This window comes from Gopherus evgoodei, chromosome 9 (assembly GCF_007399415.2).
Source record: "Gopherus evgoodei ecotype Sinaloan lineage chromosome 9, rGopEvg1_v1.p, whole genome shotgun sequence".
In the NCBI taxonomy this organism is placed as follows: Eukaryota; Metazoa; Chordata; order Testudines; family Testudinidae; genus Gopherus; species Gopherus evgoodei.
This window is the reverse complement of record NC_044330.1, coordinates 100,610,171-100,632,459: the sequence shown is the minus strand read 5'-3', so window position 1 is coordinate 100,632,459 and position 22,289 is coordinate 100,610,171. Positions and strand designations below refer to the sequence as shown.

Genomic DNA, 22,289 nt, shown 5'->3' with positions numbered 1-22,289 from the left:
TTACGTTCTGCTCATGCTACTAATGCAAATAGTCCCATCTGATTCCAGTGAGACCATTTGGGTGAGTAAGGCAATTAGATTTGATCTAAACACTGGATAGTGGGATAAACTTTCATAAATATTTAAAAATATTTGCCCTAATATCTATGAATATAAAATATCTAATTACTTTACAGTTTTTCTCTCTTCTGAAAACAAACTCAAAGAGACTATTATAGACATTTAACAAAGTCTAGTTTCAGAAATATGATTGTACCAAACAATTTTATTAATATTTCCATACAAATCTTTTAAATAAATTCTGCCTAATATTTTGATGTTGAAAGCAAACAAAGGTCACTGAAACATTTTTTCTGAGTTTTACATTATACTCGATACTATAAGTTAACTCTATTTTCTTTATAAACTAATCTAAAAATAGGAATGATCAAGGCAGGGTAAAAACAATACATTTTGCTTTCTTTACTTTATTTCAAAATAGAGCAATTATCAATACATTCTTGTTATATTTCCTTCCCAACTCTTTGGATGCAAAATAAAATTAAGTAAAACAAAAAATAAAAAATAAAATATCCCACTGTGCTCATTTCATACAATAGCAATGTACAAATCATGCAAAAAATATTATAGCTAGTATACCACCATCAATTTCTAGATGTGTTTGTTAACTCTGAGACATTTGTTAACATTATTCACAAGGCCATGCCTTTTATAATGTATACCCTTATGGCTTTAAAAATTACCTTTTGGATTATCTTTCGATTTATTTACTCTCAGTCTGGAAAACTAAATACAAAATGTCAGTTGATGTCTGGACTCAAATTGTTGCATTATAATAACTGTTTTCTGAGAAAATTGCACAAAGGTTTTCTCTTTCAAATAAATGATTACACTTTATTGATTTCATTAAAAATGTAAACTTGATTTATAATACAAAGAACACAATAAATTATATTAACACCTTCACTGCTTTAGTGCTGCATATATGTCATTGCAGCCATTGTAACAATATGGCCACTCAAATCAATATAATGCAAAGGCTGGCCTGGTCTGTTTAGCCACACAGAAGAGTGCCTTTCCTGGCTAGACTAGCATTAGATTGGAATGACCATTCCACTAAACTGTTAGCCAGACACATACACTGTCCCTTAATACTGGAGGAAGTAAACTAACATTCAGGTTGTCATTTAAATCAACAGCATCAAAGAAATATAGTGGTTTGCCCACTTCTGCACTTTATTTATTTATTTATTTTTTACTCACACTGCCATGCCTAGGTATTGCAGCATGTATGTAAAACACTATTAAGAGACCTACACAATATGCCCAGACTGAGCAACCCTTGCTGACACTGGTGAGTATACATTCCATTGACCCTGCTGAATTCAGTCAGGCAACTCATGGGAGCCAAGTGATCACCACCGTGAATAAGGGTTCTACTGCAGGGACGAACTATGTAATACACAACAATTCTCCTCCACCTGCTCCCATTTAAGTCAATGCCAACGCTACCATGCATTTAGGCCCTTATCCAGCAACACGCTAAAGCCTGTGCTCACCTTTAAACTCATGAGTACATGATTAAAGTTGGGCATGTGAGTAAATGCTTTGCTGGAGGAGGACCTAAAAGAGTCGCCAGATCTGTCCAATGTGAGCAAAATGGCAAAGTTATTCTTCTCTTAAACAGTCAATGGGAAATTTCCCCAGGCAGAAGAGGGGAGGACTGGACCCAATTAACGTAGTTGAGGGAGGCATACCAACCTTAACTGTTGTGTTAACTCTGATCAATATCAACCACAAATATATCACCTTTTAACAACACTCACAATGTAGCATTTATTTATTAAATAGTTGTGTATTCTTTTTAATGCACCTCTTGCAACAGAAGGATACGAGACAGAAGCTCTGACGAGGCTTGAAGTGTGTCAAATGCTTTCTGCCTTGGCAAATCTCAGTGACCCTTGACGCATTCTCAAAGCTGTGCAGTACAGAGTGGAAGGCAGCAACCTCAGATTGCTGATGGTGTCTTTATGGTCTAGCATTTCAGTACATTGTTAAGATTCCTTAATCCATAGGTTCTTGACACAATAAACTAAAACACTTTCCTCAGAGCCTGCGCAGTGATTTGGATCAGCAGACAATCAGGAATCTTTTAGGCCAGGAATACATGCATGCATAGTAACCATATCCAGAAAATCCCTCTGACATTTTGGATTAAATAAGTTAGTGCGCATGTGTAATAGCAGCTTTTTCAAAAATGAACCATTCCACTGTTTATTTATTTTAAAAAATGTCTAAAGTCCCTCATACATTTTGTACCACGGGGAAATTAGAAAACAAAGAAAAAAAAACTTTTGAAATTACAAGTAGAAAATATCTCTCACTTTCTTTCTTCTCTCTCTCTCTCTAAAATAAAGAAGTGCTGATGCTTTTAAAAAACTTTGTTAAAAAAATATTCCAGGCGTTATGCCAAGGATCATCCCAGAATAAAATTTTACAGCAGTGTTATAAAGCCCTGAAATTAGAGGTTTAGACTGGAAAATGCTGACACAGCCTTAACCATAGTAGTGCTATCAGGCTTTGTTGTAATAGCTGCCACTTGGAATTCATGAAAACATTAATGTTTATTTTCTATTGCAACTTGATAGACTTATGTATTGATTTTAAAAGGCATGCGGGGGGGGGGGGGAGAGAATTTATGGCAGCAAGGTACTGATTCAAAGTCCATTGACATCAGTGGAGAAGCCCCTATTGTCTTGAATGGTCTCTGAATCAGGCATGGAGAATAGATTTTCTGTATGATGCTTTACCAATACATGCCTACTGTGATCTTAAGTTACCCTCAGTGAGAAAAAGGGGGTGTTTTCTATCCTGACCGTTTGTTGCTATCAGTTGAGATTCAGCTTTCACAAAGGCAAGTTTCTATTCTTTATAGATGTGGACAACAAAATACTCTGTACTAAACCAAGACCATTAAATACATTTTACAACGTGGCTTTGATGGACACATGATTGCCATATGGTGTCCTGTTATGATTCATTAGCTGACTGATAGCAGTCAAACAGATAACAGGGACAAAAAATTGACGCATATACAACTAAACTATTACCCTTATTCATTAATGCCTGTAAATATTTGTAGTGAAAACTATTTAGCTTAAGCTGCAGAACCCTGAAAAGCAAGACAACTGATGGCAAATAATTGCCTGAGACACAATACTAAAAAACTAATGACTCTATTTTAAAATGCACCATTGGTAACAAATCTGAAATAAGATAATAATATACTAATTTCACAAGAATAGTACAGAACTTTTTTTTATTCTTATTCTTATTACCTGATCACGGGATCCCGGATAATTCTATACAATTTATCACCAGTTTTTGTTTGGTATAGTGTTCTGTTTTTAATTTATACTGAATTATTAATGCATTGTGATCAGGAAAACAAGTCAGGCATATTAAATACATATTATGGAGTACATATTTTCCTATTTAGTATACAAAGTATTTCATAAATATGAATTATCTTACAAAAATAATTTCTGCTACGCTCACACAGTAAGCACTTTGAAAAGTCTGGTCAACCTTTTGGGGTTGTAGGAGTTTCACATAACTGAGAAGGAACTCTAGTCTTAACTGGATTTGAGTCTTACATAAGAGTCTGCATGAATAGCAAGTATTTTCTTCATATCACTACAAATGCTGCAGAAGTCAGGTTGCACATTTTTTTTCTTTTCTTTTCTTTTTTAAATTTTATGTATAGACAGGTGTACTTCAAGGGTCAAATTTATTTTATAGGTATTTATGCATGGTATATTTTAAACAAATATTTGCACAATTTAACATTATAAGTCCAGTGGTTTCAAGATGCAGGCCATAAATGTAACCGATTTACACATACTATTGAATGTTCTCTCTTTGCATGCTTTTTACTTTTCAGATAATCTTTAAACAGTGCCGTTACAACACCACAAATCAAAGGATTACTCCAGTTCCACCAACTTAATCCACGTGCAAGATGAAGGACCCAGCTGAGGTACAAACACTGGTACCAGTTTTCTTGTGTTTGCTCTTACAAATCACAAGGAGACAAAGGTTTTGCATTTAAGGTACAAAACATATATGCCTTTTGAGGTTAAATTCAGTGTAATATGTGTCTAAAGCATCCCTTTGGCAATAGAGTTTGCAGTATCCCTACCAGATTCCAGAGGGTATCAGCTTTATGTAATAAAATCTATTAAGGAAATTCTCCTCTACTTGACAAATCATATGCAGCTACAGACAGATACCCTTGGATATACCTGTCTCTATGCCTACCAATATAATATAGTATTCGGAAGTTAGAAGTCAACAAAAGGCACTTTTATCATTAAATAAATGTCCTCTGTAAGAAATAAGTTTGCATGACCTATATTTTATTCAAAGCTGTTTGTTCTTCAAGGACTTGTAGGTAGTCAGGTGAACCTTGAAGTTTAGCTTTCAGTTCAAAATATTCACTCTTTCTTTGCTCTACTACAATTTTACTATGATTACCCCCTATTAATGACTTCTTGATTTTTTTGTCTTGTTGTTTCTCTGGATAACGTATTTCAAAGCCACTGACCCCTATGCTGTTGTATTCTTTTTTACTTTCAAGAAAATTCTGAATAAATACATTGGAATCCCTCCCAGGAAACAACTCATCTAGTTCATCAATTGTGCTCAGTCTTTTTCTGGTATCCACATGCAATAAATCCTTTTCCTTGTCGGTAATATTTCTCAGAATGACTTTTTGCCCTTGTGGATCAGCAAATGTGAAGCCTGTTTCAGATTCTTTTAAGCCACAAGTGTGACTTTTACTCATCTGCTCAATGGTTTGAGGAATGAAGGCCTCTGCGCCTAGTCCATCTTTTTTGTTTGATTTGTGGTCGTGCTTTCTTAGTTGCAGGTGCATGGAACTGCACTCTTGGTTCCCAATTCCTTCGTGCTTTACTGTTGGTTTCTTGTTGCGCCGAAGCACAAAGACAAGAAGGCAAAAAGCAACAAACACTGTTAAAATAAGCACAACTAGTATGCTTAAGATTAGGATGGACAACGGAACTGGGCCACCAGGAGGACTTCGAATTGGACCCAACGGTGTAGTAAAAGTGACAGCAGGCACAGGACTAGTGAACAGAGCAGATGGCTTGTTTAAAAGTTTAGGACATAAGATCTCATTTTTGAGAGACTTCAGTTCAATGTTAGCAAACTGAACAGGTGTTTCACATTTTAATTCCTTCACCACAATTCCTTCATTTAGTTTTTCCAGCCACAGCTTTAAAGCAACCAAATCACAAGTGCAGTCCCATGGATTACCTTCCAAATCAATTTGTGTAAGAGATTTTAGCTGATCAAGAACGCCACTTACAGGTAGATACATGAAATGATTGTTCCTCAGATTCAGTCTAGCCAGTGGAGCACCAGCAAAAATGTAAGCCGGCAGACTTCTAAGAAGATTGTTGTTCAAGTAGAGCAACTGCAAATTTGGCATTAAGTCAAAGGTGCCTGCTAAAATTTCTTTGATAACGTTGTATTCCAAATACAGATATTGCAAATTGTGGAGGCCAGCAAACATTTCTGGACTCAGCCGCTCTATCTGATTGCCATTAAGATACAATCTCCGTAAATTTGTAAGGTTGCGGAAAACTGCCCCTTTGATTACTGCAATCTGATTGCTGCCTAAATGTAGTAAATCCAGCCCTTCAAAGTCAATGAAATCTGAGGTGTCCACATCCTTAATATAATTGCCATTTACATGCAGTTTCTTGGCACTGAAAGGTTTTGGTACGAGTTCGGCCAATGATTCTATATTTCTTTCTTGGCAGTTTACACTTAATCCCAAATCAGAAGGATGAGTTTTGCAGACACATGGGCTTGGGCAAGGAGTTAGAGGAGGAACCCTGGTCTGGTAAGATACAATTTGACTGAGATTGCGATTAGAGAGCGCTTTTCCTGCTACTATCGCCGAGATCTTGGAAGGATTTGTAGTTTTCGGAGGCTTTGTGACTAATCTGTGCATTGACGTTTGCGTAGTGTGGCCATTAGGCGTGCTGTAACCAGGCTCCAACTGGGATGGAGGCAGAATGCGCACATCAAAATCACTCCCAGTCCCCATGGAGCATAATTCTTGCTTATTGGTTTCCTTTAAAAGCCTTCCATACAAGTCGCTGGGCGTTTCACAGATAGCTTCTCCAATGTAAATGTTATAGGGCATATTCTCCAGCCAGGCTTTCAAAGGCAACAAATCACAGGTACAATTCCAAGGGTTATCTTCCAGCTGCAGTTCGACAACTCGACCAATGTGTTCCAGAACTCCAATGTAGGGAAGCTTCTGTATTCGATTGCCTCGTATATCCAGATGGGTTAGAGAAGCGAATCGAAAAATATTATCGGGCAGGAACGAAATCAGATTGTCATTAAGAATGAGGACTTTTAGCTTGTGAAGCTTATTGAAGGCTCCCCGTTCAATATACTTGATTAAATTGTAGTCAGCTTGGAGATACTCCAAGTTCTCTATGCCCAGGAAAGTGTCAGCTCGGAGAATCTTTAATTCATTGTTGTTCAGGTGCAACTGTTTTAATGAACTGAGCCCAAGGAATGCTCCCCCCTCAATGTTCTGCAGTTTATTGTTACCCAGTTGCAGGGACACTGCGTGTGTGAAATTAAGAAATGTATTTGGATATAGAACAATCAGGAGGTTGTTCTGAAAATTAAGATGGTAAAAATTAGACCAAGGTGGTTTGAGCTGATTTGGTCGGTAGACTGCAACCTTCTCGCAATTGACATACAGTACATTCTCAACCGACACACACGAGCAAACATTGCAAATTCCCACCGAGATGTCAGGATCTGCATTTGTAGAAGAAACCGGGGCTGACAAAACCAGAACGAGCCACAGCAACATCGTCTTGTGATCAGCAAGCAACCTTATGCTCCTGAATAAAGATACAGAATCTAAAGAAGAAAGAAATAAAAAAAAGAAAAAGAAAAGAAAATATTTTTTCAGTTGTCATTATTCCAAAAAGTCATTTGGGTTAATATTGTACTTTACTGAGCTACTGTACCTGACTAGTATTACAGATAAAGTATAAACACTAAATATAAAGTACAATGAAAGGTGTTTTTTTTTAACAACCCCACAAAATAATTACAGATCTAGAATGTGAACCTGTGTAGACACACACACAAATAAGAAACATGCATAACTAACAAAGTAAAATAAGCAAAGCAGGTTTAAATTTTTACTCATATGAACTATTCAAAATTCTGTTACTGTACATATATTGCCATATATGTCAAGGATGTTAAACACACTTTGATGTTAAGTATGTTACACACATGCGGGTTGAGATAATACAATAGATAAAATAACGATGTGGGGGGAAAGAGCAGTGCCTCTATACAAGGTTATAGCTATACCTACATCTATAACTACTACTACACAGAGCATGAGCGAACACACACAGAAATATCCCTACTGTGCTTATTAAACGTATTGCAAGTAACATACTGTGCAGCGGCCATAGAGAGACAATGCATTATCCACACACCAGGATGATCAGCTCTATGTTAATGATGGAGGAATGTGTAAGAACCATCCACAGACATGCAGTCCCATTCCCACTAACAATCCCCTGATTGGCAGTGCAAAACAAAGTCGTAATCCGCCAGCGTGACATCACCAAAACCTTAGAGCAACTTTTATGGAAGAAACTGATCTCACGTGCCCTGGTCCCTGCCATGAAGGTAGCTTGCAAGAGCCCCTCTCCCGCAGCCAGGCCATGTTCAGCTGCCATTTTTCACTCGGAGATCAGGAGCCCCTGTCTTTTCTCCGGGTTAGGGACTGGTGGGGATGTTTTAAATCAGCTCCAGCTGAGTCCCCCGGTTGGGAGGAAGCGAGCTGGGGCGGCCTGGAGCCACTGCCGGGAAGGGGGAAGCAGGAAGAGCCCGGGGAGGGGCTCGAGCTGCAAGGGAAGGCAGAGGAGGGCCGAGGGGGGGCAGAAAGGAGGGCAGAGGGACACGAGGGAGGCGGGGGCAGGACAGAGGGAGCGGGAGGGGAAGGTAGGTAGGAAGGAAGAGGGAGGTGGAAAGAAGGGGGGCAGGAGACTGGGAGGGCGCTGGGCCGGGGGGGTGGGGGTGGGAATCCAGCGGGCAGAGCCGATCCCCACGTGCTGTCGCTTTCCGAAGCCTTCCCACGCCCCCCTCCCCCCTCTCCCCCAGCCCGCGGCTGGTCCGCAGCGCCCGGTCCATGCGGGTCTCCACCCCCGCCCGCGCTGGTACCCCGGGCTCCCCCCAGCAGCGAGCCCCGGGCGGTACCCACGCCGGGGGAGGGGGAGGGGGGGCGATTCCGCAATGTTTTGCCGCAACACGGTGGCCGCAGCCGAGCGGCTCGACTGGCGGCGGCTCCAGCGCCCGGTCGTGGGCGCCCTGTCCCCGCGGCTGCAGGCTGGCGGGAGCGGACGCGGCTCCCCCCCAGAGCCAGCCCCCTTTTGCAACAATGCACAATCCCCCCCCCTCAGGGCATCTCTGCGGAGTCCCCTTCCCTCGCGGCCCAGGGCTCGCCCCCAGCCCGGCCCCGCGGGCGGAAAAGCCGGGCAGCGAGCGAGCGAGCGAGCGCCGGGGAACTCGGTGCCAGTGACCCCGGGGCTCCGGGAAGCCGGCGCCGGCTCGCAGGGAGAGGCGCTCGGGCCGGGGTCAGGCTGCCGGAGGAAGCCCTCAGCCGGCTCCCCCAGTGGGAAGCCTCCGAAATAAATCCAATAAAAGCCACACACCGAAAAAGCAAATCCCCGGGAGCCACGTTGTGTCCGGCGGCGGATCGCCCAGCCAGGGCGGAGCGGCACCTTCCTTCCTTACCTTTGCCATCCGGCTCCATCTCCGGCTGCGCCGCTATCTGCTCTGCAGTTTCTGCGATTGTCTCTACGTGATCTGGACTTCTGCTGCTCCGCGCACACACACACACACACACGGGGAGGGAGACACTACACACACACACACACACACACACACGAGCAACACAGGGAGAGACACACACACAGTGAGGTTCCCCCTCCCCACACACACAGAGTGGTTATTACCCCTACAGACCCAAAGCAACGGAAATACACTCAGTGACACACACTAGCCCTAAGATACACACACACATACACACACACACACAGTCGCGCGCGCACACACACGTTATCCTGTACACACACACAGATTTCCCCTTCCACACAACCACTGAGATTTCCCCCTCCATCTCACACACACACACACACACACACACAGGTCTCACCCATCCCTTACATGCACAAACACACACAGACACACACACACACACTTGGGCGCTGCTCAGAGGGACGGGAAAACCAGAGGAAACGAAGGAGAGCGAGACGTGGATCTAAGAGACCAATGTGCCACGGAACACGAACGACTCAAGCCAACAAACCAACCCACACACAAATGCATAGCTGCACCCCCCCCAGCTCCCCTCTCGGGCTGGGCTTGCAGGATACTGCACCTTTCGATCAGAGATGCCCCCCCGTCACAGACCGAGGAGATGGAGAAAACAGCGCTCAGAGTAAAACAAATCCAGCCACCCTGAACGGTGCCGCTTTGGAGCCGAGTTCACAGGCAGCGTCATTCCACCTCCCCCTGCCTGCCCGTGCTGCAAGGGGTTAGGGGCTGGAAAAGCAACCTGCCCAGGTATTGCTGGAGCTTCGGGTGGCCTCTGCTATCCTGTGTGGGCTATTCTGCATCTCCAAGCTAGCCCCAAAGTGGGCATCACTCCAGCTCAGCACCAACCAGCATCACATTTTGCAAAGGAATAAATAAAATAGACAAAGTCTCCCCCGTGCATCTTCTCTGACAATTTAATCTCACTTCCCCTTTAAACAACCTAGGCGTTGAAATCGGGTGGGCAGCAATGGTAACAGTGGATACAGTTAATGTGAAAACAGTTATGAAACAACATTGCTCTAAGGAAACACCAGCCTACCCTTTCCTGAGACAACACAGATATTTGGATAGCTCATTCTTTGCAGTCGGGTGAAATTCTTCCCCTGCCTAGGTAACAGCTGCAGTATGATGAAAATAGCCTCCCTCTGATGCTATGCACTTGTGCAAATCAGATTCTGCTAATTAAGAACTCTCATTTACTTTACATTTTATAAAATCATTTAAAGTGGTAATGAATACCACAAACAATGTGACACAGCTCTCCAAGGCAGAGGAATCAGTTCACCAAACGTGATCTTATCAAGAGAGTTGAACTGGTTTTCCTTTGCTACAAAGGGTAACATGATTCAGTAGGAGAGAGAAAACTGTATGTAAATATCGCACACATTCCAGGTGTGAGTGAGCATTCTGGGTGGTAAAAATCAGAGATTTTAAGTGAGCAACAAAATTTCTTCATTTATGGAAATGAAACAAACAGTATGCTCTGAAGGCTGACTGTATCTAATTGAAACAATTGTAGAATGTTATTTTGCATTAAGCAGATAGCTTGATACCTGAACACAAATGCAGCTGACATTAGTGATTTGCATATCACAACAGATATGAAGTAATCTGTGGTTAATATTCACCCAATTAAAAACTGAAGTCTTTAAAATAAAAACTCCTTTAATTACTGAACCATTAACAAAGCACTATGCTCATAAAAGTGAATACATGTATATAAAAGGCCCAGTTCAAAAGGGGCTGTGTATAGTTTGGCCTGATTTTCCCAAACTCTTTCTCCAAATACATTTTCAAGATGGGGAACTCAGGACTGCAATAGAATGCAGTCAGTATAACAAGGTAATACCAGACTGAAAAAGCTATCTAAAGTAGCTTCATATATAGAAGTATAGGTGTGAGGATCAAGGTGTTGGTTTTGTTTTATCTATCATTTTAAACCAGATGTTAGACTAATTCTTTGCTTCTTTAATAGGTCAAATGGAATCAGACATTTTTTAGTATGCCACTACTCCACTGCCATTCAAATAACTGGCTAGACACCTAAAGAAAACTTCAGACCTATACAACAAAGAAGCAAGCTTCAAACTGTTAAAGCATGAAATGAATAAGCATCTAACTAAAGGGAATTAAAAAAGTAACACAGACTTCACAGCTAAATTACTTTTGTTGTTTGCATTATAAACTGCTATTGACAGTGGTTTATATTGTGCTACTGTAAATCCTGTGTCAGAACAAAACTTGTGCGATAGGAAGTTGTTGGTAGAGAAGGATTTAATATATTTTAGCACTCTTTCTAGCAAAAGAAAAGCTAAAAGAAAGCTCAAAATCTTTTTAAAGTGATTTCTGAGCTATCACTAAACTATATAATGTCAGATCTGTTGAGACTTATTCCAACATTTATATATAAAGAATTGTACCTTTTGGTATTAAACCCCCCCTTAAAAATAGTTCTAATTTTGAAAAGTAAAACCAGAGCATGAATTCAAGATCAAGATCTAAGATAGTGGCACACTTAAGATACAATTTCCATAAAATGGTTCCATCTTATGCTGGGTCATATTTTCCCTTGAGGTATGTGCAGAATATCTATTGTCATTGATGGAAATTCTCCATACAGATTGATGGTAGACCATGGCCTATAGATAGAAGAGAGAGAAAGGGCAACTTGGGTTATCTGGTCTGAATCACAGCACTTTACAAGATAACTCCGGACCACCGATCATTCCCATTATTGTCTTGTCTACTCTGTTCTCAGATATCTGCACTGATGGTACTTCTATACTCTAGTTATTTTTCTCCCCTCTACTCAAGAGTGTCTTTATTGGTAAGAATTTTCTGGCAATGTCGAGAATAAACATTTCCTTTTTTTAAGTTTAGCATCAGAACCCATTTTAACAGCTAGAATAGTAAGAACTGTTCACAGAAAAGACAGAGGTGGTCAAACATGGAAATGTAAGATATTCTACTCTATGAGAGGGGGAGCCGTTTTAGTCTGGATCTGTAAAAGCAGCAAAGAGTCCTGTGGCACCTTATAGACTAACAGACGTATTGGAGCATGAGCTTTCGTGGGTTAATACCCACTTTGTCGGATACATGTGTCTGTTAGTCTATAAGATGCCACAGGACTCTTTGCTGATTCTACCCTATGTACTTGGAGATGCATACAAGGTGGCATTCATCAATGATGCAATTACCATATCAACAGATGTCATTACTGCATCTAAATATGAGTTCCTGGGATCACAAGCTGATTGTTTGTTTTTGGCTAAGGCAACTTGTCTCAAATCTCAGCAAAAATCGTATAGAAGTTTACATTGATTTCATTTAGGTCTTCACAAACACCATGTCCATAATCTCCCACCCACCCATATTTAGAGGTAGGTAGAAATAGAGGAAATAAAAGTGCAAGACTTTATGAGCATTCAAAATCTACTATCAGAAAAGCACTCCTATAACAAAGTCCTCTAAATGCAGAGGCCAGTGGAAATGCTGAATCCAACATTCAGGGCAAGCTCATGTGTCAAGGACCCTTGAGTGCCTGATCCTGCTTCCCACACACAATGCTCATTGAAATCAACGTCAGCTCTGTGGGGAGGGTTTTTTGCAGAACGGGTTCTTGAGAGAGAACTGCAGGAAAGGCTGAGCTGAGCACCCTACGCTTTTTCTTGGAGACGTTCTATTTAATTTGTAAATGTGGGGTACTCTGGGCATTGTGCTGTAGGAAGACACAACTACACAACTATGTCTCTGTCTCTCTCTGTGTACACAGAGTTTTGAAATCAGAGACTGCAACAACAAGGATTGTGACTATCTTCACCCAGATGGGGTTCATAAGGGGACCCTTGCACCTGTTCCCACACCCACTCACTACCCGCTGTGATCTAGCCCATTTTATTATAACTGGCAACTGCAATGACAGTAGTGGGACCTGTGGTTCTGGTCCAAAACTTATAGAAGTCAATGGGAATTTCAATGGCATTTGGTTCAGGCCTTAAGTCATTAAAATTATTTTTTGCAATGTGAGTTTACACACCATTTTAGACACATTTTCTGCCTTGACAAAATTTAGAGAAGGAACTACAATTAAACCTTGTGGCTGTGTATGGGGGTAGGAAAAGGGGGGATTGTTTAATTTTAATACTAAAAGGGACTGGTTAGCAATATTTTGACATAGAAAGCACAAGCTGATGTGTCCTCTGTCTGCTTCTGGATTTTCACTGGTAAAACAATTTATATTTAACAAGGCTACACCATCCCTCTGCTATCAGATAACAATTGCAACCCTCAGTTAACAGCCAAACACAACAGTGACTGCACAACACTGACTAGTAATGATTCTGCAGCTGACAGGACATGTCCAGTCTAAGAGAAGTAGGAATCAGTAATTCCACCTGTTGGTCCTCCCTTTACATGTGTTTAGTTGAACTGTCTGCCAGAGGAGAAAGAGAGAGAGAAAGAGCATAAGCATCCTTGGGGAAAAAAATGTATTAGAGTTACTCTCTGCATGTGCAACTTTTAAAGATACAATGTGATAGCAAACAGTGTGAGTCTGTAATACACTGAAGACAGAACCACTGCAACCAAGCGCTGTGCCAAATAAAGTGGCAGAAATGCTGTCAAAGATATGGCTGTGCACAATTCCATATCATTTCCAGCTAGCTTACTTCAGTTTATCCAGGAGACCTCTTCAAGCTGCAACAAATAACCTACCACCTGCTTCGGGAAAACAAACATCAGCTGAGAATACATTGCCGCCCGTATTCTCTGAGCACTGGGAAAGGTGTTCTTTTGTTTTTTTTAATTTCATCCATTATTCACAACAAGTTGTTATCTTTAAAGTTGGATAAAGAGAGAATGCTTCTGTTAGTGGGCTTTCTGTAAACTCAGCCCACATGGGTCCCTGTCCCTGGCAGTACCTGTCAATGCACACTGAGCAGGCATTTGATTGCACTAAACTGGAGATGCCAAAATCACCTTGTCAGCGCAAATGTTTACACACTTTCTTTGCATCCATTCAGTAACCCAGGGCTCACTCATCTCGCCAACTCACTGTCAGAGGCCAAGAGCTGAAGCCATGCTTGGGCAAAAGGCAAAGATAATAAAGAGTGTGAAATCCCAAAATAGACAGCTGACAGTCACAGAATCCACTGTGGGTATCACTGTATGAGCATGTGTCACAGCAACAAAAGCATAGTCACAGACATAGGATATATCCAACATTCGCTCAGTTATTGCCACATTCAGGGTAGCTGGGGGAACTGAGCAGTAAACTAACTCCTCCCGAAGAAAAGCACAGATGAATTCCAAGCTAGAAAAGCACACATAGCTAAATTAATGCTCCTGAAGCCAAGATCTATTATAGAAATACTACAGTGAGGAAGTGTTACTGGCAGCTGGACATGGCAGGATGACAGGGAAAGGGGAACTCGTCCTGTACATTTGGCAAGTTGTTTTTTTGTTTGTCTCTGATTGTTTTGTCTGATCTTTTAGACTGTTGTCTTCTCTGCTGTGTTGAGGTCTTTAGGAGCTACAAATAATTTACAAATACAAATAACTTATCTATTATACTCCATATTAAGGGGCCCGTCCTGCAAACCCTTACTGACATGAGTCGGGATTAAAGTTACAGAGGTTACAGGCTGAGCAGAGAGCCCTCTAAGCTAGTCAGGTGTGAAATGATGAAGGGAGAGGCCTAAGATACTCTTTCTAATGCAGCTGGACAGACCTGCACTAGCTGTGCTTGTGCTAGCATGCTGAAAGTAACGGTGTAGCTGAGGGATAGCACAGTCAGCAGCTAGGACCAGCTGCCTGAGTACAAAGTCACCTTAATGCCCTTGGGTGGTAAGCCCGAGTCAGTGCCCTTACTCGAGCTCATGTATGTCTGTCTGCTAGTGCAGGGAAGCACTTTTCCAGCTACAATGCAGACATATGCCTAAGGGAGGGATCATCAGATGACCTCCTGAGGTCTCTTCCAACCCTAATTTTCTATCACTCTATGATATCGCAAATGGCTGACCTGATGTGCTTGGCTGAAAGGCAGAGATAGACACCTCCTTCCACTTGGAATCTTCAGCCATGAACCTTCTCCTGGCCAGGCCAGGCCAGCCACTTAAGCAGTCCTAGCAGCTGAAACTCTCTCTGCTGTTTGTGCATGGATACTTTGCTCACTCTCACCCTGGTCAGTACCCCCATTTGTCCTTTGTGCATGTGCTATACTGTCCATCCCTCCACTGGGAGCCTGCATCTGGCCCTCCTGTTGCAGGGTCTGACAGGTATCAAGTCTTAAGTGTGTCCAAAACACACCCCCACCATTGGGTCCTGCTGATGAGATAGGCATTCTTCTGCCTTGATTGAGAATCTTGTTCCAGGTCCCCAGGGCTTTAGCTAGAGCTCTGAGCAGCCCGTTGGCAATGGAGTGCCAGCAGCAGTTCAGATGCTTTGGAAATGCTGGCCAGTAGAAACTTTGGCACCTAGGGGACTTAGGCATCTGCAGGGTTAGGCAGCAGCTTAGCAGTAGCTGTGAAAATGTCAGTGACACACTTAAATGTTGGACTTAGGAGCCTAAAGAGGAGGTTAGAGGCCTATGTACTTGTAAGGTTCTTGGGCCCATTGATATTCTCCCTCTCTGTAAACTGTGAGATTCACTCCTGCAATTTCTCTGCTGCTGGATAACTGGCTAACCAAACAAAACACTGGAATATGATACATATGGTCATCCATGTGTATATGCCTTAGGTTTGTTGCTTTGTTAAGGGGGACTTGATATATTCGGGAAAAATGTTTGCAGCAAAATTAAGATATTGCACTGGCTATTTGCTCATTACTCCATTTTCATCTCCTCTCTTATTGCTCCTAGGGTTTTCTTTTTCAGATGCCCTAACTTCTTCTACTTTCACATATTCTATTAATTTCAATTAAGGCCTCTGTAGGCTCATGAGCCTGACAGGCTTTTTTTTTTTAATTATTGCTTTTAAAAAAGCAGGGTTGCTTGCCAGAATGGCTTTCTCATGGCCTGTAGACCATTGGAAAGGAGAGTATTACCATGATCCAGAATATTTTGAAAGGAAGCAGAAGCTCATTATAATATGAAGAAGTGAATTATGATAGGATAACAGGAGGCACTCTTTTCTAATGACTGTAGGCCAGTCACACCTCATCTGGTGTGAACTGGCTTCAATAAAGCAAGTCTGATTTACAACAGCTGAAAATCTGGTCCAGTCACTGTAGATTGCTTGTGGGAAAAAGCCTTTAAAAAGCAAATTGGTTTACAGCAGGTATCAGAGAAGAGGGAATCCCAAAGATGTGAAACAATACTGTTGTTCTTTAGTAGAATAATGTGCTAATGGAGATCCAAAAACTACTGGGTTTCTATTAATAGGCTAGTCCTGTGTCTAAGAATGGAACTTAGATGGGTGGTATAGAAAATGAATGATCACTTGATTAATAGATAAGGCCAAATTCTGTGCTAATTTATGCCAGCATAAATCCAGAGTGATTGCATTTAAGTCAAGTCCTCACTAAGGAAAAGAGAGGAGCTCTTCTCCTGCAGACTTGAGGAGGTCTGCTTGAGTAAAGTTGCACAGACTTCTTTCACCAGTAGAGTTTCTGAGTTCCCTGGGAGTGGAATGTCTGGATTTCCTTACTTGGAAAAGGGCTCTCAGCCTTTTAACATTTAAAAAGAAAAACATCTTGTCCTGCCTTATCTTAATCACAAGTAATCTTCAGAAGAAACATTTACTCCTGTTCACGGTTTGGGGGAAGAAGTGAACAGAAAGTCTACAGTGACTTCAATTACAGAGTCTTAACTGAGGCCTGCATAATGGGGACATCATTGAACGTACAGAAGATTTCCTGTCTTGCTCTGAATCCATGTCAGGAACTGAGCTACCTCCATCAAGGAGGACCAAAGACATGGCAAAGCATAATCTGTCACTTAATCACAACTAGCCTGTGCGTCTGGTAAGGACATCAAGTTGAAAGCCTTGGGTCTTCTAGCTATGGAGTTAAAAATTATAACCCACCAGACAAATCTGGATATAAAATTAGTGAGGATTTTTTTTATGAAATAATAAATTAAATCAATGGGCTTGACAAGAAAATAAAGTAATGAGGATGACAGGGGGAAAAGACAGACATATCATGGCAATGACCACATGCCCCTTAGAAGGAGTCACAGATAGAAACATCTTGAGAACAGATATTAATGTCTGGCAAGATCAGCAAAAGGAATGTGGTCTCAGCTAGGAGGCAAAGGAGAAGCACGTATGGGATCAGCAGAGAAACAGGGAATTTGGCTAGAAGACCATGAGTGATGCTCCTGGAGGCCTTTATCCTGTAATGGTGCTGACAGAGGCTGACACTAATGACACAAATAATGAACCTGTCATCTATTTTAAGATGCTTTATATGAAGAATTCAGAGAGAAAGAGGGAGAGAAAGCATATTATTTGAAAATAGAAAGCACTTGGATGAAACATCATAAATTCCCTTTCTCTCCATTCTGTCTGGATAATACACAAATATGCCATAATTGTGGAGCACTGAAAAAATCATTTTATATATATGTATGAAAAAAAAGAGAAAGAAAAAAGTTATCCTCCAATAATTTTACTGGGGATAAAAAGAAAGCATCACTTTCCATTATTTGCACTGCTTTAGTAGGCCAAAAAAGGCTGCAGATTTACAGATTGTACTGTTACTTTGGGATCCTCTGAGTCTGTTAGTGATGCCTTCTGATTGTTGTCTGTAGACACCAAGAAACCTTACTCTTGTTTTTTTGCTCTCTCTTTCTATTTGCTGTGAAAATGTACTGATATTGTTGTTACTTCCCTCAGTTTGCAATTTTCCCTCCCTCCAGGGACTTTTGTTTTAGAAGTTTTCATAGAATATCAGGGTTAGAAGGGATCTCAGGAGGTCATCTAAGCCACCCCACTGCTCAAAGCAGCATTAATCCCCAGACAGATTTTTACCCCAGATCCCTAAATGGCCCTTTCAAGGATTGAACTCACAACCTTGGGTTTAGCTAGTCAATGCTCAAACCACTGAGCTATCCTTCAGCCCACATCAGCAGTCATGTTGCCAATGCTGTGGCTTTCATTGGGTTAGAACAACCTCTATGACAAAGCAAAAGAATGAAACCTTACCAAAATACCTTACTGAAATCAGACTCCTGGCCTGTTCTGTAAATAAACCACCAACCAACCAACACTTTGGGGCTAAAATTTGATGTTCAAGACATCAGCATGCAACCAGGGCCCAATGCTTTTCCCAGTGAAGTCAATGGCTTCCTTCCATTGACTTTGATGGGAATTGGATCTGCTTGTGTATTTATTTTAAGTTTGCTCTGGTTTCTGCGTCTTGTTTACGACATGCACTTCAATCTTCAGTGCCTGTGCCAACTTACACTTACATTCCCTGCACAACAGCCATTAACTGAATTAGCCCAAACCAGCCAATCAATGCCACATGACATCGTTCCTCTCCCAAACTAGATAAAGAACAAAACTCTTCAGGGCATGCAGTGGTCAGTCTTCGCCAATCGGTTTGGATCTTAAAAAGAGCAGTTTGATTTTTACCATTCTGTAAACTGTTTATTAGTTTTGACAGGCTGACAATGAAATATAATGTAAGAAAGGAAATATACCTCTAACATTTTGGCAGTAAATTCTTTTTTCCAATTATACCCCGTTCAACCAGCTTAAAGCCTACAAAGGGCTTGGAAGGGCATAACTGAGGGAAGATTTTGATTGTGTATACATATGCACACACACAAACAGGAATATAACCCCAGTCTCAGCCAACATGCTGTGCCAATGAAACTGCTCTACACACTTTTAAACAGGTCTTAGCTTAGCCTCAAATTTTGTGGGTGCAGTTTTGTACCATCCATTAATTATGCCCACGTTTTTGCACACACGTTTAATTGGACATTTAAAAGGATGGACTCATTGACTTCAATGTGCTTAGGATCTGGTCATTAACAATCTGCCCTTATATGTAGATGCAGTAAGATCACTCATCTCTTTCGTTCCCATTCTTAAGTGCTTGGCAACAACGCACTAAAGTTTTATTACTTCTTTTTTATATATATATATTTTGGCAGGATACTGTCTCAGTTCAACACACTTAATGAATAGCCATCTGGGAAGGCGGACCTTTTTTTTAGAACTCAGAAGACATAGCATAGCATAATCATGGCGACTTGCAATAGGAATCAATACACTCCAAATGCATCAATCAGATTTAGGACCAAATCTTTCCATCTTTGTTCAGTCAACAATCAGCTTGGGGTCCCTGTTGGATTGTGTGACAGCTTTATCATGTGAAAAATGACTACCCAGCACTTAATAATTTCATGCTATTTCCCTACTGAGTTATTATTAATTAAAAATAATTATATATTTTTTTAAAATCCTTTCAAGGATCTAATTTGCAGCCATAGTTAGTGCTGCAGACAGCTGATGCCCCTATGCTGAGTATTGGCAGAAATACAGTACAAAGGCAGTAAAAGCGAGAATTTTTTTTCTGCAAGAACATTTAGCCCAGACTATTTCTCTGAGTCATGGACACACTGGCTATATGGTATCTTTTTCCCAGCCTAGTGTAGAATTGAGCTATCATTTGTAAACGGAGAACTCGACTTTCTGTTGGCTTTATTAAGTTTACTTCTTTTTATGTTTAAACAGAACTGATTGAAAGAATGGGAAAAAAATCAAGAACATTTTGTGCAATTTTGGTTCCCTTTTTTCATTAATGTTTGAAATTTCAACAAGAATATTGTCAAAATTTCAAATTTTGAAAAATTTCAACCAGCTCTGATAATAGACACAATCAAATAAATAATACATATCTCAGTAATCCCAACTGGTAGCATTTTTCTCTACAAACTTTAAGGAATCCTCAAAATTCCCTATAGAAATAGTTAAATAGCTATTGCTATCCCATTATATAGATGAAAAAACTGAGACACAGGAGCTAATGCCTGATCCAAAGTAAATTGAAAGATACTCCTGGATGTAAATGAGCTTTGGATCAAGACTTAAGCCACAGAGTGGAGAGTCTAACTCAAGGGTCCCTGGCTTTTTGCTCAGACCACAGCTCCCTCTATAGGACTACACAGGGATTTGCCTTACTCCTAAATCCTATCCTATCACAATTCATTGCAAATTACTTTAGAACATTTCAAGTGGCAAAGTAAAAGGACTGTAGTTTGAAGAACCGTCATGACTCAATGTTTCTCTTTGAAACACATTGGACTCACACTTAGATTTCATTTCAGCACCTTTGTTGTATTACTCTCCAGCTCCTTTGTCTGAAGCATACAGAGGCAAAGACACACAGACCAGCAACTGATAAGAACATTCATTAGGCCCAATTCTCTTCTCCATGACAAAGCTGCAATCCCCTACTATTACGTATATGTTAATCAAAGACAACCCAAAGGCTGTGCAGAATCATTGCCAGATAGTGCTCTTTGCAGAACTAGGTCCTTATTGTTAAGTTAACAAGTTAAAACACAGAGTCCAATTTTGCTTCCTTAATGTTAAAACTTCCATTATTAGGAACAAGATGTAGGTTCAAGTCCCAAGAAAGGACAAGAACCATTTCACGGTGGAGAAACTGGTAGCCTAGCTACTCTTTAAAAATGATAATTATAGATGACTTTGCATTGCAAAATTTGGACCTGAATGTGGATCCTAAGTTAAAGTTCCTCCAAGTTTAGTTGTGTTCAACTCCTGCACTCTCCTTTGGCCTGTGGGCAGACTTGCCGAAGACACAAACCCTGGCTCTGGAGCCAAACTTTTCCTAAATGAAGAGTGGGTTTGTGCCAGTGTTAAGCCCCATCTCTAGTTATCAGAATTTCAGCTCTCCATGGAGAACAACAGAACTGAGACACAGTGGGCGTGGCTTTCCTCTTCAGCTGCACATCCACGTTGACATCAGTGGAGTTATTCTTCAGTTACACGGATGTGAGTGAGAACAGAACAACACGCCAAAAAAATCATCTGGTTCCCATCTTAGGTGTTGATCATTCAGGATTCTTGATAGACTCAATATAAAGACATGCTAGCCTTCGGTTTAATTTCTAGTACCTCTGCAAAGATTACTTCCCCCCACTGAGCTACTACAGTCTTGGTAACCTGTAGCAACAACCCTAATCTGGGGCTTTGTAATTGCTATATAGTCACTTAAGCCTCTATGTGTAGATGAAGTTGTTGTATGCTTCAATGTTGTTGTAGCTGTGTTGGTCCCCGGATATGAAAGGGACAAGGTAGATGAGGGAATATCTTTTATTGGACCATCTTCTGCTAGTGGAAGGTAGAAGCCATTGAGCTACATCTCAGGGGTCTTCTGCAGGTCACCTTGAAGCTTGCACTTTCCACCAATGGGAGTTGGTTCAGTAAAATATATTACTCACTTACCTTGTCTGTCTGTCGTCCTTCAGTTACATTTAGTATTAGGGATGGATATTATTGATTTCTTTCTCCTAAATCTAGTGCATAGGCTGTTGGTCATAATGTTGGATGGCAGTTTAACACTGACATATACTCAAAGCCCTTGGTTTTCTGTTTTTATTTTGTTTACAATTCCCCAGGAGTTTATCAGTGTTGATTAATTTTTTTTAAAGGGTAAAAAATCAGTGCAAAAATTGACTTAAGTGTTTTCTGGGTAAATATCAGGGTTACTACTTTTGGACAGGAGGACAGAAAAAAAACCAATAAACAGAGAAAAGTAATAGTATTGAAAGTAAAAGAAGTTTCATGCTGTGGTGTATTTAATAAACTGTATGAACACCTATGCTCACAGGTGTGTGTGTCTGTGTCTTTTCCACTACATTGCCTTACGTTAACAGGCAGCCTTGGATTTACACTTAGACTAACTTATTATTAACATAAACACATTTGCCTAATGTAATGCATTGGATTTTCTTAACATAAACAGTATTTCCAGGCACTTGAGTGCTCCAAAATTTAGGCAACAAAAACCTGTAAAAATTGAGTAATAGCTTTTGTAAAATCTGGGAAATTTTCAGTAAAAATCAGTAAAATCTGAAAACTGGGAGCCTTACATGTACTGTGAGACCTAAGGCAACATTTTCAAAAATGCCTATGGGCATTAGAAGCCTAAGTCTCATTGATTTTCAATAAGACTAAGGGCTTGTCTATCTTGCAGTTTGAACAAAGGGGTGTGAATTGATGTGGGCACCAAAGTGCTTCACTGTAACTCCCCCCGTGTGGATGCTGTGGGCAGAAACTAAAAGGTTCCTACTTCCCGTTAACATTGTCCTCTTTGAACATGACTACTAACTGCCCAATGGTATGTCTATA

The 22,289-nt window shown here is 40.9% G+C and overlaps 1 protein-coding gene across 4 annotated transcripts; it reads right to left on the bottom strand.

Moving 5' to 3' along the window:
• Window positions 1-281: 281 nt before the first annotated feature.
• On the bottom strand, window positions 282-9,813 carry SLITRK4 (SLIT and NTRK like family member 4). Of its 4 annotated transcripts, none has more exons than XM_030576280.1 (2): window positions 9,521-9,813; window positions 282-6,975 (listed from the first exon to the last, which is right to left on the bottom strand). In XM_030576280.1, exon 2 carries the CDS (start codon window positions 6,923-6,925, stop codon window positions 4,412-4,414), a length of 2,514 nt encoding a protein of 837 aa, XP_030432140.1. In that variant the 5' UTR covers window positions 6,926-6,975; window positions 9,521-9,813; the 3' UTR covers window positions 282-4,411. The 4 variants fall into 4 exon arrangements, with proteins under 4 accessions (XP_030432140.1, XP_030432138.1, XP_030432139.1 ...); XM_030576278.1 differs by lacking the exon at window positions 9,521-9,813 and adding an exon at window positions 8,875-9,501; XM_030576279.1 differs by lacking the exon at window positions 9,521-9,813 and adding an exon at window positions 8,793-8,828.
• Between the last annotated feature and the right edge of the window lie 12,476 nt (window positions 9,814-22,289).